General features: G+C 35.8%; 1 protein-coding gene across 14 annotated transcripts in view; it reads left to right on the top strand.

Annotated features, from left to right (window-relative positions):
- The window catches only part of LOC131521010 (carcinoembryonic antigen-related cell adhesion molecule 6-like), a 55,281-nt gene continuing 36,590 nt past the window's right edge, over positions 1 to 18,691 (top strand). For all 14 annotated transcript variants that reach the window (XR_009266304.1, XR_009266298.1, XR_009266290.1 and 11 more), the window contains exons 1-6: positions 1 to 229; positions 344 to 413; positions 1,072 to 1,416; positions 3,039 to 3,287; positions 3,568 to 3,822; positions 3,947 to 4,043. Coding sequence is in view for 5 of the 14 variants with exons in the window: in XM_058745723.1 (XP_058601706.1) it covers positions 215 to 229; positions 344 to 413; positions 1,072 to 1,416; positions 3,039 to 3,287; positions 3,568 to 3,822; positions 3,947 to 4,043 (1,031 nt within the window). In the remaining 9 variants the exon portion in view is untranslated. The remainder of the gene's footprint in view (positions 230 to 343; positions 414 to 1,071; positions 1,417 to 3,038; positions 3,288 to 3,567; positions 3,823 to 3,946; positions 4,044 to 18,691) is intronic.

The following is an 18,691-nucleotide window of genomic DNA, read 5'->3' as shown; positions in this document are numbered from 1 at the left end:
GAAAGTCTGGATACACACCCTGTTCTCTAAACATCTTCAGTAAATGTATTTAAATTAACTTAAAGGAAGGGATAACTTTAGTTTTAGTCCAGTGACGTTCTTTTGTTGAAGGTGGGACTGATATTTCCACTGCTGGGCTTCAAAAAAGAGTAACTACAAATAGTCCATCGGTGCATGTGTTAAAATAGTCAGTCATTTGGTTGCTGTTGATCTGATGAGCTTCAACACGGTAAGACAAACACACTCGTACTTCAATGACAACTGATTATTATTGCTCATATACATGTCTTAATGTGAGAAATATTAAGAATAGGGAGATGTGCCGATTAATGCTGTATTATAGATATATGTTCTGCTGATGTCGGTCAGAATGGCTCCTCGTCTTCCTCTGATCGTTCTGCTCATGATTCACGGTGAGTCTCTGTTATATTCACATTACAAACACTTTAAGGCCTCACAGTGAGCGGCGGATGAGCACTTTCTTCTGTCCTGTACTCACATATTTCCTTTCAAACAGGAAGTTTGGGTGAGATACGTCAAAGGACTTGAGCCTTTTATAAATATCCAATAGTCTTTTGTTATTTGCTAGTCAGTGTCAGGTGGTTCAGGAGGAACATGCTCATTGTTCAGAGCATCTGATTGGACAAAAATCACTGTAACAGCAGATAATGAATATTTACAGATCATGCTCTTGGAAGTAAATGTATTGAACATTTTAACATTTGTGTCAAAGGAGTTCACAAGCAGATGAAGTCAGATCTGATAGACATGATCTAAAAGCCACAAAACTCAAAATTGGATGTCATTGGGTATTTAATTAATCAAGTTTGATCATTTTAGTCTTATTAATTGTTTTTCATTATTTGATAGTGCAGCCTGTTGTTCATGACTAATTTCCTGGTTCTCTTTTCACTTATTTTGTCTCTGTGCTTTTACTTCTGCTTTTCTGCAACACCCTTCATAAAAGCTGATGATTAGCTCATACTTCCAGTAATGCGTTGCCGTTTTTAAATAGTAAAAAATAGCATGTGTTCATGGTCTTTTGTAATCCTGATGAATTCTGTGTTTCAGGGGTTTCTGGTGCTGATTGGGGTGTGAGTTACAGTCATTCACACATCTGTGCACTAAAGAACTCATCAGTGATAATGAGCTGCACTTATACATACCCTACTGGATATAAGATCAAGAAAGTGTTCTGGACCAAAGGACCTGTAAAGGGTGTAGAGCCTCCAGATCTGTCTGAGGACCCTGAATACAGTCAGAGGCTTCAGTATCTGGGAGATAAACAGCAGAACTGCACCATCAGACTGAGTCATGTGACACAGAAAGATGCACACATGTACTATTTCAGATTCATAACAAATGTAACAGATGGCGTATGGCTTGGTAAACCAGGAGTGACTCTTACTGTCACAGGTGACTTTCATGAGGTTTCACTCTTCTTCTGTGCATTATTTTGAATAATAATCAGTGTATGACAGCAGCACTAGATATACAGGTGCATCTCAATAAATTAGAATGTTGTGAAAAAGTCTTTTTAAGTCTAGCTTAAGTCTTTCTTTTTTTTAATTGTGATGATTTTGGCTCACATTTAACAAAAACCCACCAATTCACTACCTCAACAAATTTGAATATGGTGACATACTAATCAGCTAATCAACTCAAAACACCTGCAAAGGTTTCCTGAGCCTTCAAAATGGTCTCTCAGTTTGGTTCACTAGGATACACAATTATGGGGAAAACTGCTGATCTGACAGTTGTCCAGAAGACAATCATTGACACCCTTCACAAGAGGGTAAGCCACAAACATTCATTGCCAAAGAAGCTGGCTGTTCACAGAGTGCTGTATCCAAGCATGTTAACAGAAAGTTGAGTGGAAGGAAAAAGTGTGGAAGAAAAAGATGCACAACCAACCGAGAGAACCGCAGCCTTATGAAGATTGTCGAGCAAAATCGATTCAAGAATTTGGGTGAACTTCACAAGGAATGGACTGAGGCTGGGGTCAAGGCATCAAGAGCCACCACACACAGACGTGTCAAGGACTTTGGCTACAGTTGTCGTATTCCTCTTGTTAAGCCACTCCTGAACCACAGACGACGTCAGAGGCGTCTTACCTGAGCTAAGGAGAAGAAGAACTGGACTGTTGCCCAGTGGTCGAAAGTCCTCTTTTCAGATGAGAGCAAGTTTTGTATTTCATTTGGAAACCAAGGTCCTAGAGTCTGGAGGAAGGGTGGAGAAGCTCATAGCCCAAGTTGCTTGAAGTCCAGTGTTAAGTTTCCACAGTCTGTGATGATTTGGGGTGCAATGTCATCTGCTGGTGTCGGTCCATTGTGTTTTTTGAAAACCAAAGTCACTGCACCCGTTTACCAAGAAATTTTGGAGCACTTCATGCTTCCTTCTGCTGACCAGCTTTTTAAAGATGCTGATTTCATTTTCCAGCAGGATTTGGCACCTGCCCACACTGCCAAAAGCAACAAAAGTTGGTTAAATGACCATGGTGTTGTTGTGCTTGACTGGCCAGCAAACTCACCAGACCTGAACCCCATAGAGAATCTATGGGGTATTGTCAAGAGGAAAATGAGAAACAAGAGACCAAAAAATGCAGATGAGCTGAAGGCCACTGTCAAAGAAACCTGGGCTTCCATACCACCTCAGCAGTGCCACAAACTGATCACCTCCATGCCACGCTGAATTGAGGCAGTAATTAAAGCAAAAGGAGCCCCTACCAAGTGTTGAGTACATATACAGTAAATGAACATACTTTACAGAAGGCCAACAATTCACTAAAAATGTTTTTTTTTATTGGTCTTATGAAGTATTCTAATTTGTTGAGATAGTGAATTGGTGGGTTTTTGTTAAATGTGAGCCAAAATCATCACAATTAAAATAACCAAAGACTTAAACTACTTCAGTCTATGTGCATTGAATTTATTTAATACACGAGTTTCACAATTTGAGTTGAATTACTGAAATAAATGATCTTTTTCATGACATTCTAATTCATTGAGATGCACCTGTAATGCGTGTGTTGTGTTCAGATCTTCAGGTGGAGGCTCCTGAGAGAGTGACAGAGGGAGATTCAGTCCGTCTGACATGTAAAAGCAGCTGCGCTCTGACTGACGGAGCAACATTCATCTGGTACAGAAACTCACAGCCATTAACTGAGAGAAGAGACAGAAACAATCAACTCCTGCTGCAGTCAGTCAGAAGAGAGGATGCAGGCAGATATAGCTGTGCTCTACATGGACACACTTACATCTCTCCTGCTGTTCAGCTCAGTGTCACATGTGAGTACAGACTAACTTTTCCTCCTTAAAGTTATCTTTGAAAAGCCAGAAGAGTTTAGAACTATATGTCTCTAATAAAAGGTTAGTTGGTTTTGTGGGAGTTGAGAACTTGAGAAGGAAATTGTTTACAAATGCAGTATGTTGTCAATGGATAAAAATGCCTGTATAACACTGTATACAGAATATACCGTAAATATTTAACTCTTTTACCTGACACCTGTAGTCTGACTTTGTGATGTCAAATTTATTTTGGTATTGTTTTGTATTTTTTCTGTGTTAGACCCACCAAAGAGCATCTCGGTGTCCATCAGTCCATCTGGTGAAATAGTGGAGGGAGATTCAGTGACTCTGATCTGCAGCAGTGAATCAAACCCACCTGCAGAAATCAGCTGGTTTAAAGGAGGAACGTTTGTAGGATCTGGAAGAATCTACAGCATCTCAAAGATCAGCTCTGATCACAGTGGAGAATACAAGTGCAAGTCCAGAAATGAACATGGAGAGAAATACTCTGATGCTGTGACTTTAAACATCATGTGTGAGCTTTATGATTCATATTCTATATGTCAACCACATACTGCTTTCTTCCTTATTTGTCAGTATATTTTGTCATATCTAGTCCTGTTAAGCATTCGGTGTGTATTTGTTTGTGTGTATTTCAGCAGTCAGATGTTTCTCATCTGTTGCTGCTGTTGCTGCTGCTGTTGCTGTTGGTGTTTTACTCGGTGGAGCATCAGGTGCTTCTGTGATGTACATTTGGTAAGACATTCTTTTCAAAAATAACTGATGCATGTTTGCAGTATTAATTTATTACATTTAAGCTAAGTGTTGGCTTTAAGTAAATTATATTTTTTTACCACACACGCATGTACTGTATAACAGTTAAAATTTGCAGCTATTCCGGAGGTGTGTCCCACATAGCAATTGTCATCTGGCCCAGCTCTGGGCCAAACACGCAGTTACACTCGGCCCACATGCAGCAAAGAATTACGGCCCTTGTGTGGCCCAGATCTGGAATACAGACATGAGCCACACATGAGCCATAACTGGGTCAAATCTCAGCCAAATAGTAACTTATAACCAACCCTGAACTGGGCCAGAACAAGTTTTAATAATGCTACCCAATCTCAGCCTTCAGTAAACCACATAGAGACCAGTCTTTAACCAGAAACCCCAAAACTGAGCCATTAAAAAGCCAAAAAAACAAAACAAGTCAGCCACGGCAGTAAAACACACAACCCAGTCAACAGTTTGATCTCACAGTGATGTCACCATGATCTCACAGGATACTCGTGATGAGGTCACAATGTGAGGTAACAGTGAGCTAAAAGTGTAACCTCACAGCGCCCTCACTGTGTGCTCATACTAATGTGAGGTCAAAGTGCACTCACTGCACAGAGACTAGGTACCCAGCATTCATTGCAGCATGAAGCTTTTGATTGTCACCATTGTTGAGATTCATACACTGATTCTTGATGTCTCTCTTTGTGGTTAAATAGCAGAGAAGTTAATAATTTTTGTGTCTTATGCTTTTCTAATTCTTCCTAACTGATTGTGAGACTGCTTGATCCTCTGCTGTGTAATGACAGAGCTATTATATTTAGAAACTTTAGGTTAATAAAACCTCACCAAGACTGCATACTGAATCTAGGTGATGGTTGCACTGTTATCATCAACAACAAACCAATATCACCTGGTTTTAGTCTCTTTTTGGTTTTCTTGCCATAACAAATGTGCTTTACAAACAGTTACAGCAGCCCCAAAAAATATAATGTTATAAAGTCAAGGGTCAAGAGCCCAACTAAAGCAAACACTACTCACCATGATGGTAACATCAAACAAAACAATAAAACATCATCATCTAAATCTCTGTTAATTCTCAATAAGCACTTTTGTAGATGTCTGACAGAAGTAAAGTCAGTCTGGTTAATAATGAGTGAAGCTGGTGATTCGTTTATTTCAGTTGATTTCATCGAAGGCTGTGTCTGGAAGTCAGTTGTATGTTTGGAGAAGGTTCTTATAACAGAAATCTGTTAGCTGTGCATGCACTCATGAGCTCATCACGTGAGAGCACTGTGATATCTCTGTGATAGTGTTGAGAAACAGGAAGCAGAATGTCCCCCAGCGACTGATATTTGAACTGCCTCCTCTCAACCTGCTCAACATTTTGAATTCACAATGAGCTCATATATTACTCACACTGTGAGGATCACCGTATGAGAATGGTGTGATGTCACTGTGATCATCGCGTGATCTCACATGTTGTCTGGGTTAGCCACAGGCATTAAATACAGGTACAGACATTTACAGGTACATAACTCTGTTTGGATAGATGCTGAAATGTACAACATACACAGCAAAATCCTCAGTGAATACTGCACACAATGTTAAAAGAGACACTAAAGTAGTGTTGAAGTTCACGAGATGAATGATCAAATTAAATGATCAAATAACTGATGATTAAGCTACCTAGTCTCATGGCATTTACGTACCTGGGTGCACTTTTTAGCGTGACATGAAATACGTACCAATAAGTACATATCACTGCAGTTTCCAAACTAAATGAACATTTTCACACAAATTTACAGAGTTGCGATTAATAAAGCGTAATTTTCGCACAATTACTTGAAGAATATCATGCTATCCCAGTCAACACGTGAGATCACGCGATGATCACAGTGACAACACACCATTCTCATACGGTGATACTCACAGTGTGAGTAATATATGAACTCATTGTGAACTGAAAAAGATGAGCGGGGTTCTTATTTCTGTCAGACATCTACAAAAGCGCTTATTGAGAATTAACAGAGATTTAGATGATGATGTTTTATTGTTTTGTTTGACGTTACCATCGCGGTGAGTAGTATTTGCTTTAGTTTGGCTCTTGACCCTTGACTTTACAACATTGTATTTTTTGGGGCTGCTGTAACTGTGTTTGTAAAGCACATTTGTTATGGCAAGGAAACCCAAAAAGAGACTGCAACCAGGTGATATTGGTTTGTTATTGATGACAACGACACGGTCATCACCTACATTCAATATGCTGTCTTGGTGAGGTTTTATTAATCTAAAGTTTCTAAATATAATAGCTCCGTGATTATGCAGCATATGATCCAGCAGTCTCATAATAGTTTACAAAGGATTATAAGCATCAAACATTATTAACTACCCTCTCATTTAAACAAAGAGAGACATCAAGAATCAGTGTATGAATCTCAACAATGGTGACAATCAAAAGCTTCATGCTGCAATGCATGCTGGGTACCTAGTCTCTGTGCAGTGAGTGCACTTTGACCTCACATTAGTATGAGCACACAGTGAGGGCGCTGTGAGGTTACACTTTTAGCTCACTGTTACCTCACATTGTGACCTCATCACAAGTATCCTGTGAGCTCACAGTGACATCACTGTGAGATCAAATTGTTGACTGGGATGACTTCAAAACAATATTAATATGCTGGAAGATTTGAAAACTGATGCTTTTGAACGTTAGCATCGCACACATCCAGCTTCATATTTATGGGTTTTCATAGATGATAAGTTTGTTCGTTAGCTCACGGAGTACGGAGATATGAGATCCTGTGTAACTACTGATAAAGCAGTTAAAATCTGCGTAAAAGGAAGTTCAAATGGCACAGTTGCATCAGCTAATATGTTTTTATATCAGTTTTGCATTTGTTAACCCTATCGGGTAGGTTTAGGGCTGGATTTGGTGTAGGGCATATTTCCAACACGATAGTGCATTAAACTTTACCGACAGTCCCCGGATATTTGAACTCTGAACCGCTGCAATACGTATCTGAAGCAACGTAATAAAAAAACAGCAATACGTACCAATATCTATGTAATAAAAATGTGCCAGGGTTCACATATTGAACCTGTGTTTTAGTGCCACTCAGTGGACATTTCTATTTGAAACTGCGGCGAAACGTGCAGCAAGGTACCTAAAACGGTGTTACACAAAAAGTGCGCAGAGGTACGTATTTTTATGAGACCAGGTTGTGATTAAGCATTTGGTAAAATCAATTGCAAGTCAAACACATAAAATCTCTGAAGATCTCAGCAGAGGATGATTAAACAACTCCACAAACAGCTTCACCAGCTTCACTCATTACTAACCAGACTGACTTTATTTCTGTTACAGGTCTACAGAAGCTCTAATTTATAATTAATAGAGGTTTAGATGTTGGTTTATTTCGTTTGATGTCACCATTGTGGTGGGCAGTGTTTGCTTTAGTTGGAATCTTGGTCCTCATACTTCTTGCGTTAGCTTTTTTTTTGGTTGCTCTAACTGTGTGTTTGTAAAACACAATTGTTGTGGCAAAGAAAGCCAAGAAAGAATAAAATCAGGTACTGTCTTCTTATCTTGATGGTGATGATGAAGTCTAGCAAAATAAGTCTAGTAACTTTAAAATTTAATAAGTAGTTACAGCTACCAAAAAAAAAAAATTTAATCAAGAAGTATGAGGACCAAGATCCCAACTAAAGCAAACACTGCCCACCACATGAAATAAACCACCATCTAAACCTCAATTAATCAGAGGTGCAAAGTGCAGGGGCCAAAGAGTAAAAGAGTAAAAGTCCTGCCATATGTTTATTCCACCCATGAACTCAGCAGCTGATTTCACCAGAGGAGGAACCAAGTCATTCCTTTCAAGTCACAAGCAAGTCTCAAGTCAAATCCCAAGTCCTCAAAGAGTTAAAGTTAATGAGATAATTAAGTGTCTAATTAAATGATGATTGTGTGTTAGTGATGAACACCTGCTGTTATTGAGAATTACAGAGAATCAGATGTTGATGTTTCATTGGTTAAAATGATGCCACCATCATGGAGATCAGTGTTTGCTTTAGTTGGGCTCTTGACCCTTGACTTTCTCCGTTAGGTTTTTTTTTGTGACGCTGCACGTAGTGTTGTACAGTGAGCAGCTGTTAGCTGCTTTTGAGTGACAATATAATCAAGAGGCACTGGCCTGAGTACATCCAAAATAACTTTTTGCTTAATTTAATATGTTTAGATTTTGAACAATCGACTAATAGTTATAGTCAGTTAACTTTAAATCTACTGTACGTAATGCATTTAAATATTTGATCTCTAATTCTAATTAAACACACACAGACATCAAGAACCAGCATGTGAATCTCAACAATGGTGACAATCAACGCAATGCATGCTGGGTAACACCATAGTAAAAACTCCCATCATGCACTGCAGTACGAAAAATTATTGTCACCACTGTTGAGGATCATATGATAAGTGTTCAGTTTACCTTTACAGTTTACCTTTTTTTTTCTTCAATATTTAAGCATTACAGTGGCATTTTTGTTTAGCAGGATTTTTTTCACAGTTCAGTAATAGCTGAATACCAGAAAACAAACCAAAGAAAAACACCTTCATGATGTATGATATAGTTAAGTGACTAATTAAATTATGATTGTGCATTAGTGATGAACATCTGATGTTAACAATCCACATCACTGAAGAAAAGAGAAACACAAGAACTACAACTGACTTCAGCCACAGCCTTGGATGAAATCAACTGGAAGAAAAAAAACAAACAAAAAAGAAAACATTGCCACTATAATTGTGGTCAGTGCTTGCTTTAGTTGGGTTCTTGAGCCTTTTAATAATTCAAAGAAATGTATTTCTTAACAATTGCAATATTGTTTCACAACTAATATTTGTGAAATGCTTAATCAAGCTTTGAAGTAGCGGATTAGCTTTTTCTTTTGATGAATGAATGTTTATGGTTTAAATCTCTCTGTTTTTAGCATTTCTTTCTTTAGCTTATTAACTATATTTGATTATTAAACAAATGCCACCTTAATGCTTCAACATTGAGATTAAAATATTTTTTTTTTATGATTAGGCTTTTAGACATGAATATTTATCATATGATTCGCAACAGCTGTGGCAATAATTATTCATACTGCATTGCATGATGGGAGTTTGGTATGCATTGCAGCATGAAGTATTCTGTTGATTGTGATGTAGTATCACGGGGCTGACAAAACCTAAATATATAAATAAAACAGGAAAACAAAAGCTATGTTTGATATAACCACACCAACTCATGGTGATTATCTCTCTGCTTTACAACACCACATGCATTGCTATAGAGTGAGATCTAACACAGGAGTCAAGGGTCAAGAGCCCAACTAAAGCAAACTGATCTCCATGATGGTGGCATCATTTTAACCAATAAAACATCAACATCTGATCCTCTGTAATTCTCAGTAACAGCAGGTGTTCATCACTAACACACAATCATAATTTAATTAGACACTTAATTAGCTAATTAACTTTAACTCTTTGAGGACTTGGGATTTGACTCGAGACTCGTTTGTGACTTGAAAGGAATGTCTTGGTTCCTCCTCTGATGAAATCAGTTGCTGAGTTCATGGGTGGAATAAACATATGGCAGGACTTTTACTTTTTGGCCTCTGGACTTTCCACCTCTGACCAGATGACAATTGCTATGTGGGGTGTGATTAAGTATAATTAGGTTTATTAATGAATCTGGGAACATTTCTAAACAACATGATTGAAAAAACTTGCAGTAGTTGCTCAGTCACTTAACACATTTAAAGTCTCTCAATTCCTGACTATCTTCAGGTGTGTGATTGAATCGAGGGTAACGTTCCGCCAACATCACAGAAAATCAGTAGTGATGGCGAGATGAAGCTTTATGAAGCTTTAGCTTTCCAGCCAAGTGGTTCACAAAAGGGTTGATTTCTGGAGGCTTCATTTTCTCACAATACCACCTGGTGGCCAAAGAGTGTAAAACAAGCAGATATATTACAGGAGGGAGTATCGGGGGATCCAATGCAACAGGGTGCAGCGCAGGACAACTCTTGATGGGCGAGTGCGGGTGGGAAGAGACTTGTGTGTGTGCGGAATGCATGAGAAAATGATTTGCGGGACTCTCGCAAAATAGAAACTATATAATTGTTATTTATAAATTGTAAATATAAATTGTTATTTATCTGTTGCACAAATGCAAAAAGAACAACTAATATTAACATTAAAATGATTAACATGCGCAAGTTAGGCAGAGTTTCTATTTATAACGTGTTTAAAGGGTTGCGCAATGTAGCCAATCACAGGCTCAGCAGTTGATTTCTGGATCGCAATGGCCAATCAGAGGTGATGAAGTTAGAATCCACTCACAGCAGTGCTGAAATGTGCGTGCTCGCCTCACGAATCCTCTCATTTTAACACACAAAGTGTAGACATTGTGAAAGATTCATTGTGCATACCCAGGTGAATAAGACGTAGTATTAAATGTATTAAAAATATACTTGAAATTCAAGTAGTATGTTTATAATACATTTGTATTCCCAACATGCTTATTTGAAGTGCATTAAAAATATACTGAATTGCATTTTAATATATTTCTAAAAAGTATACTAGAAATACTTTTGTATTAAATATATGCTTAGTTATACTTCTAAGAAATATGCTAAACAGAAGCATACTTTTAATGTGTTTATAAAAAGTATACTAGAAATACTTTGGTAATAAATATATGCTTAATTACACTTTTAAGGAATATGCTAAACACAAGCACACTATTACTATATTTCTAAAAAGTATAGTAGAAATACTATGTTAATAAATATATTCTTAGTTACACTTTTATGAATATACTAAACACAAGCATACTTTTAGTGACGTTTTAGTGTATTTACAAAAACACACTTATGTTACTCTTACTTAAAATATATTTTATGTGTACTTTGTGTAAGAACATAACAAAATGATTACACTTTTAGTATGTTTTAATGTACTTTATATTGCAGTAGGCCTACACATGGTTATATTTTAAATATTTATGTATTTATAATTTTAATATTTGGAAAAGTACGATATTTTGAAAAACATTTTTACATTTACAATGTACAAACCTTTGTCAAATATTATTAACCATTGCAGTATTTAAAATATGTTGTTTAATATGGGTTATGCTACTTTGGTTGATTAGGCTGTTGTTCATTACATGATACATTAATTGTAATAACCCAGGTGAAAAAGAAATATATTTAAATTGTGCTTTTTCAGACACATAATATATTTATATTATACAAATAATTGCATATTAAATGTATTATTTTGAAACAACTTTAAGTATATTAAGTGTATTTCAAGATATGCTTAAGTTCAATTTTAATCTATTTGTAATATATTTCTAAAAAGTATACTAGAAATACTTTTGTATTAAATATATGCTTAGTTATACTTCTAAGAAATATGCTAAACAGAAGCATACTTTTAATGTGTTTATAAAAGTATACTAGAAATACTTTGGTAATAAATATATGCTTAATTACACTTTTAAGGAATATGCTAAACACAAGCACACTATTACTATATTTCTAAAAAGTATAGTAGAAATACTATGTTAATAAATATATTCTTAGTTACACTTTTAAGGAATATACTAAACACAAGCATACTTTTAGTGACGTTTTAGTGTATTTACAAAAAAACACACTTATGTTACTCTTACTTAAAATATATTTTATGTGTACTTTGTGTAAGAACATAACAAAATGATTACACTTTTAGTATGTTTTTAATGTACTTTATATTGCAGTAGGCCTACACATGGTTATATTTTAAATATTTATGTATTTATAATTTTAATATTTGGAAAAGTACGATATTTTGAAAAACATTTTTTACATTTACAATGTACAAACCTTTGTCAAATATTATTAACCATTGCAGTATTTAAAATATGTTGTTTAATATGGGTTATGCTACTTTGGTTGATTAGGCTGTTGTTCATTACATGATACATTAATTGTAATAACCCAGGTGAAAAAGAAATATATTTAAATTGTGCTTTTTCAGACACACTTAATATATTTATATTATACTGTACTAATTGCATATTAAATGTATTATTTTGAAACAACTTTAAGTATATTAAGTGTATTTCAAGATATGCTTAAGTTCAATTTTAATCTATTTGTAATATATTTAATATATTGAAATTGTGTTAAATTGGAACCACTTTAAGTATATTTAGTGCAATTTAAGTGTATTTTTAAAAATACATTTTAAATGTACTTTTAATACTTCATGAACTACAGGTAGAGTATATTTGAAGCATCGTTTTAATGTGCTTCAAGTACATTTCAATTGTATTTCAGCTTATTAGAAATGCATTAGCATTACACTAATAGTATATTATATTATATTTATTAGTATTATATTTTTCAATATATACACACACGTACACTTTGATATTTAGAAAACTTTAATGTATTATATATTGTGTACAGTACAAATATTCATGAAGTGCATTAACCCCTTAACTGTCACCCACAGTTTTGAACAGAGACATTATAGTGCACTATCCAAACTTAATTTTTATAATTCATGAATGAAAATATTTTGTAACATGATTTTAATGTACCATTTACATGGTAATGCAATGTCTGATTTTAAAATGGGTTTCAAAGGATGAATTTTGAAATTTTAAGTTTTCTACTGATAAATAATTTCTTATGATTTCTAATTCGTGATAGAGAAAAAGGCAACTAAGAAGACTTTCTGTGACAAAGGTCAGAATTCATGTCATGATGTAGATTTTTTCAGGTGCATTTTGTCATAAACAGAGGTGTCAAATCCAGGGTCAGAAAGTAAAGTCCTGCCATGTGTTTATTCCACCCATGAACTGGCAGCTGATTTCACCAGAGGAGGAACCAACTCATTCCTTTCAAGTCACAAGCAAGTTTCGAGTCAAATCCCAAGACCTCAATGAGTTGAGGTAATTAAGAGATAATTGAGAGACTAATTAAATGATGATTGTGCATTAGTGATGAACACCTGCTGTTACTGTGAATCACAGAGGATCAGATGTTGATGTTTTATTGGTTAAAATGATACCACCATCATGTAGATCAGTGTTTGCTTTAGTTGGGCTCTTGACCCTTGACTCCTGTGTTAGATCTCTCTGTAGCAATGCATGTGCTGTTGTAAAGCGGAGAGATCAGTGCTGTGCAGTGAGCAACTGTTAGTTGTTTTCATATGATGAGGTAATCATCAGGTGCTTACCTGTTTGCATCAATATATTTGTGTATATATATATATATATATATATATATATATATACACATACAACATTTATCATTTTTTTAATTTATGTTCTGCTTTTGAATAAACAACTCTGTGAAACCACAGTACGCAATGAATTTACTGCTGTAGCAGTTATAGAGAAAGAATTTTAAATCTAATGCATTTAAATATTTAAACTCCAGTCCTACTCAGACACACACAGACATCAAGAACCAGCGTATGAATCTCAACAATGGTGACAATCAACAAAATGCTTCATGCTGCAATGCATGCTGGGTAACACCACAGTATGAATAATTATTGCCACCACTGTTGAGGATCGTATGATAAGTGTTCATGTCTAAAAGCCTGAGCAATATAATTTTAATTTTTTCCAATATTTAATATTACGATGGCATTTGTTTAATAGTAAATTCCTGCAGTTCTGTAACAGCTGAACGTCAGTAAATAAACCAAAGAGAAACACCTTCATAATGTTCATTCAAGTGACATAAAAGCCAAAGTGTAAGCTCATCTGCTTCCTCAAGCTTTTAATTCAGCAATGTGCAAATGTTTGTTGTGAAGCAATATTGCAATTGCTTAAAAACAATCCATTCTCAGTTACTAAAAGGGTCAAGAGCCCAACTAAAGCAAACACTGATCTCCATGATGGTGGCATCATTTTAACCAATAAAACATCAACATCTGATCCTCTGTAATTCTCAATAACAGCAGGTGTTCATCACTAATGCACAATCAACATTTAATTAGTCTCTCAATTATCTCTTAATTACCTCAACTCGTTGAGGTCTTGGGATTTGACTCGAAACTTGCTTGTGACTTGAAAGGAATGACTTGGTTCCTCCTCTGGTGAAATCAGCTGCTGAGTTCATGGGTGGAATAAACACATGGCAGGACTTTTACTTTCTGACCCTGGATTTGACACCTCTGGTCATAAATTAATCTATTACTTTTCCTACATAATTTTTAACAGAAAAGTGGTAAAATACCTATTTAGGAGTCTTAGACCTTTCCAACGATATATAGTTTGTCATGATTAGATTAGGATTTAATTGTAAAATAGTGAAGTATTACACTGGACTGACAGTTAAGATTAAAAAGTACAGCAGCATATATACTTTGGTGAAAAACAAAAAAAACATACTATTAAAGTATTAAAATTATTACTACAAACATACTCAAGTACATTTTAAAACATTATACAAAAACAAATGAAAAAAGACTGAAATGCTATGGAAGAGCCATCTTATCCATTTGTAGAACATTTCAGTTATACCTGTATTACTGAAAAGTAAAGAATTTTACATCAATGAATAAATAAAAATTACAATGCAATTTTCTGAAGAAAAAAACATGTAAAGTGAATAGATGTGTGCAAGACTGAAGATGATAAAGTTCAAGCAACAGAATAGGGAGGGATGGAGGGTTTTGGAGGTGGACAAGGAGATGATGTAGGGACAATGAGGATGACATGCCCTGGCAGATGGTGTTTGGCACATGGCACAGACCCAGAGCATCCCAGTGCTGACAACAAACGGCAGAGTCAAAAAGCCAAGATGTAGATGCACAGTAAAACCTCCAGTGTTAAATCAACACTCCCAGTGTATATATAATCCACACTCAGAGTGTTAAAAAAGTAACACTGAAGCAGTGTTAAAGTTAATGAGATAATTAGTTTAGTAATTGAGTGATGATTGAGCATTAATGAAGAACACCTGCTGTTAACAAACTGAATCACTGAAAGAAAGAGAAAAAAAGAGACAAGACGAGCAGAAATACAAGAACTACAACTGACTTCAGTCACAGCCTTAGATGAAATCAACACAAGAAAGAAGACATTAAATCTCTCACGATCTCAGCAGAGGATGATTAAACAACTCCACAAACATCATCACCAGCTTCACACGTTACTAACCAGACTGACTTTGGATGTTGATGTTTTAGTTTTGTTTGAATTACCATTATCGAGGTCAGTGTTTGCTTTAGTTGGGCTCTTGACCCTTGACTTAAAGCACTACAGTTACTTTGGCTGCCATAACAGCGTGTTTGTTTAGACATGTTAGTTATGGCGAAAAGAAAAAAAGCCAAGAGAAAATGTGATCAGTAGTTGGTTACGTTTATAAAGGTGTAATCAGATCTTCATCACACAGACTTCAAGAATCAGCATATGAATCTCAATAATGGTGACAATCAACATAAAGCTCCATTTTGCAGTGCATTCTGGGAGCACCAATCAAAACTAATCCATGGCTCCCAGCATGCAATGCAACATGAATAAATTATGCAGTTGTCTTAGTATTTTCTTTTATTCTTACCATTTCCTTTTGTTTTTCTATTTTGTTGTGACTTTTAGTAGCTTGTTTTGTAATGTTCACAGAGGATCTGTTTATCTGAATATGTTGATTGTCACCATTGTTGAGATTCATACGCTGAGTCTTGATGTCTGTATGATAATGCAGTTTTAACCTTTCAGTGCCGATTTACTTTCAAAAGTCTTTCAGATTAATCTTAAAACTGATGGATCAAGCTTTATATTTTATGTGAACAAAATAAATTTTAATCACTCAGTGACAATGCTCTGCATGAAACCAGTTATGTGCATCACTAAATGCTGGTGATTTCTTTATAGAAGTCAAACCAACGACACCTGATTGCCATAACTAACATGTCTAAACAAACACGCTGTTATGGCAGCCAAAGGAACTGTAATGTTTTAAGTCAAGGGTCAAGAGCCCAACTAAAGCAAACACTGACCTCGATAATGGTAATTCAAACAAAACTAAAACATCAACATCTAAAGTCAATCTGGTTAGTAACGTGTGAAGCAGGTGATACTGTTTGTGGAGTTGTTTAATCATCCTCTGCTGAGATCTTGAGAGATTTAATGTCTTCTTTTATCTTGTGTTGATTTCATCTAAGGCCGTGGTTGAAGTCAGTTGTAGATCTTGTTTTTCTGCTCGTTTCGTCTCTTTTTTTCAATGGTTCAGTTTGTTAACAGCAGGTGTTCTTCATTAATGCTCAATCATCACTCAATTACTAAACTAATTATCTCATTAACTTTAACACTGCTTCAGTGTTACTTTTTTAACACTATGAGTGTGGATTATATATACACTGGGAGTGTTGATTTAACACTGGAGGTTTTATTGTGTGGTGTGACTGCTGACATCTGGGGGCCGACCGATGAGACAGAGCTGGTGGATCCGAAGCCGCAGACTAAGGGCCAATGGAGCTGAGCGTCGTCGAGGTTCCGGAGACCTGGGCACAGCCTAGTAGTGTTTTGCAGCTTTAGAAAAAAAACAGAAACAAAATTAGATAACAGATTTTTACATGAATGACTGAAAAGAAGCACAAATTAGCCACCTGGAATGGACACATTACTTACGTTTTTCTTCCAAGATTGACCGAATCCCCCTCTATTAGGCCTGATTCAAAAATCTCTATAACAGAGGAGATACAACATTAAAATATACTTACTATTCCTTTGCTTGTCTCTGCACTCAGATTTCATTTTGTCTTCTATAGCAGCTGATCTGAAAAACAACAAATGTTAATATTTCACACGCACACACAAAAAGGCAAATGATGATTGATGATTTGTTTTCTATTTAAGAATGACAGAACAATGTACCTGGTCGGAAATATAGTCAAAAACCTTACCAGTCTCAGCAGTTTCAGATGTACTGTATGCTTTTATAAGCAACCCTTCTTACAATTTAATCTTTGTTCTTATCTGTAATGAGAAATATATATATTAGAAAATAAAGTCATAAGGTTGTCAAGCTTGAACAAATATAGACACCAATCAACCAACACTACCACAGTTTGCTGATCAGCTCAAGACAAAGTAATTGTATGTTCATAATCATGGTTTTTCAAAGATCATTAACCTTATTACAATGAAGCCAAATTGTTCAGGAAATCAGAAATAAATACTTCATGTTGCAAATAAAAGAATGTTAATGTTAACTAATTTTATTTTATTTTTTTCTGCCAATGCATGTGTCAAAAACATGACTGGTACAGACAAATAACGTTAATTAAATACAAATCTTACCTGAAGTCACAGTGAGGTTCTGAAGCCAGACGCCATACACGCTCGCAGAAGCTGGTAAAAATAAGAACATACCGCTTTATGCCATGGTCTGTCTGAATACTGGTAGTTCCAGGTCAGTTTAATCACGTTCTATATTAATGCGCTTCCTATAAACATTGGTAACCATAGTAACATACAGTTACAGTTGAATAGTAATACAGACGAAAATAACCGTCATTTTTATCGTTCCGGTCAAATATTGCAGCACAAATATTATTAACATCTTTAATATGTGAATGCTGGCAAATGACCATGACATAAACGGAATAATCATAGCTGTGCATTAAACGATCTGAATGCACTCCGCGCTGCCGGGCGTTCTTCGCCTCCACGTCGTGCATTCAGATCGTTTAATGCACAGCTAGCCGTTGATTATAACTTACATATTTTCTAATTAATTTCATAATTCCCCCAAAACAATTTGAATTCTGCCATCACTCACCCTTAAGATGCTCCAAACCATCTAAGACTTTCGTTCATCTTCGAAGAAAAGCGGAGATATTTTAATGAAATCTGAGATGTATGTCCCTCCGATGAAAAGATTCATCAAAGATGTTCACGTTCAAAAGTTCATAAAAACATCACCAAAGTAATCCATATGAATTGCGTGGTTTCCTCCAAGCGCCCTAAAGAGACACGATCGCTCTATATAATATAACACTGTTTAAATTTAGACTTATATTCACATTCAAGGGACATTTGCACGCACATCATATTTGATTCTGAAGCTCTCTGCTCTTAGCTCATTATCATACGAACCAATCAGAGCCGTTCAATGGTTCTGGAACCAATCAGGTTTAGTCTGTGTTGTTTGAATTTAAACACAAATAAACGTTTTTTGTTTTTTTTCTCATTTCAGATATGATGTTGAAATCCTTGTGGGAATTTCAGAAATGTATATTAGAAAATAAAGGCGTCAAGCTTGAACAAGTTTATACCCCGCTAGAAATTTTACGTTCCCAGAACGTCCTCAGAACGTCCCCGCTGGTGTCAAGGACGTCATCTAGTAACGTCCCCAGAACGTTCTGAGAAGGTCACGATGTCGAGTTCTTTAAAGGGTTGGGGGACGTTATTTGGAGGACCTTCATAGAACATTCAGGACGTTCTCGGGACGTTTAGGGCACCATATTTTATTTGAAAATTTGACGTTCCCAGAACGTCCCCGCTGGTGTCAAGGACGTCATCTAGTAACGTAGAAGAATGAAAAACATAGCTTAAAACATT

Source organism: Onychostoma macrolepis, chromosome 01, assembly GCF_012432095.1.
Source record: "Onychostoma macrolepis isolate SWU-2019 chromosome 01, ASM1243209v1, whole genome shotgun sequence".
In the NCBI taxonomy this organism is placed as follows: Eukaryota; Metazoa; Chordata; class Actinopteri; order Cypriniformes; family Cyprinidae; genus Onychostoma; species Onychostoma macrolepis.
Note: the sequence above shows the minus strand (reverse complement) of the source record. Positions and strands in the feature narration are given on the sequence as shown.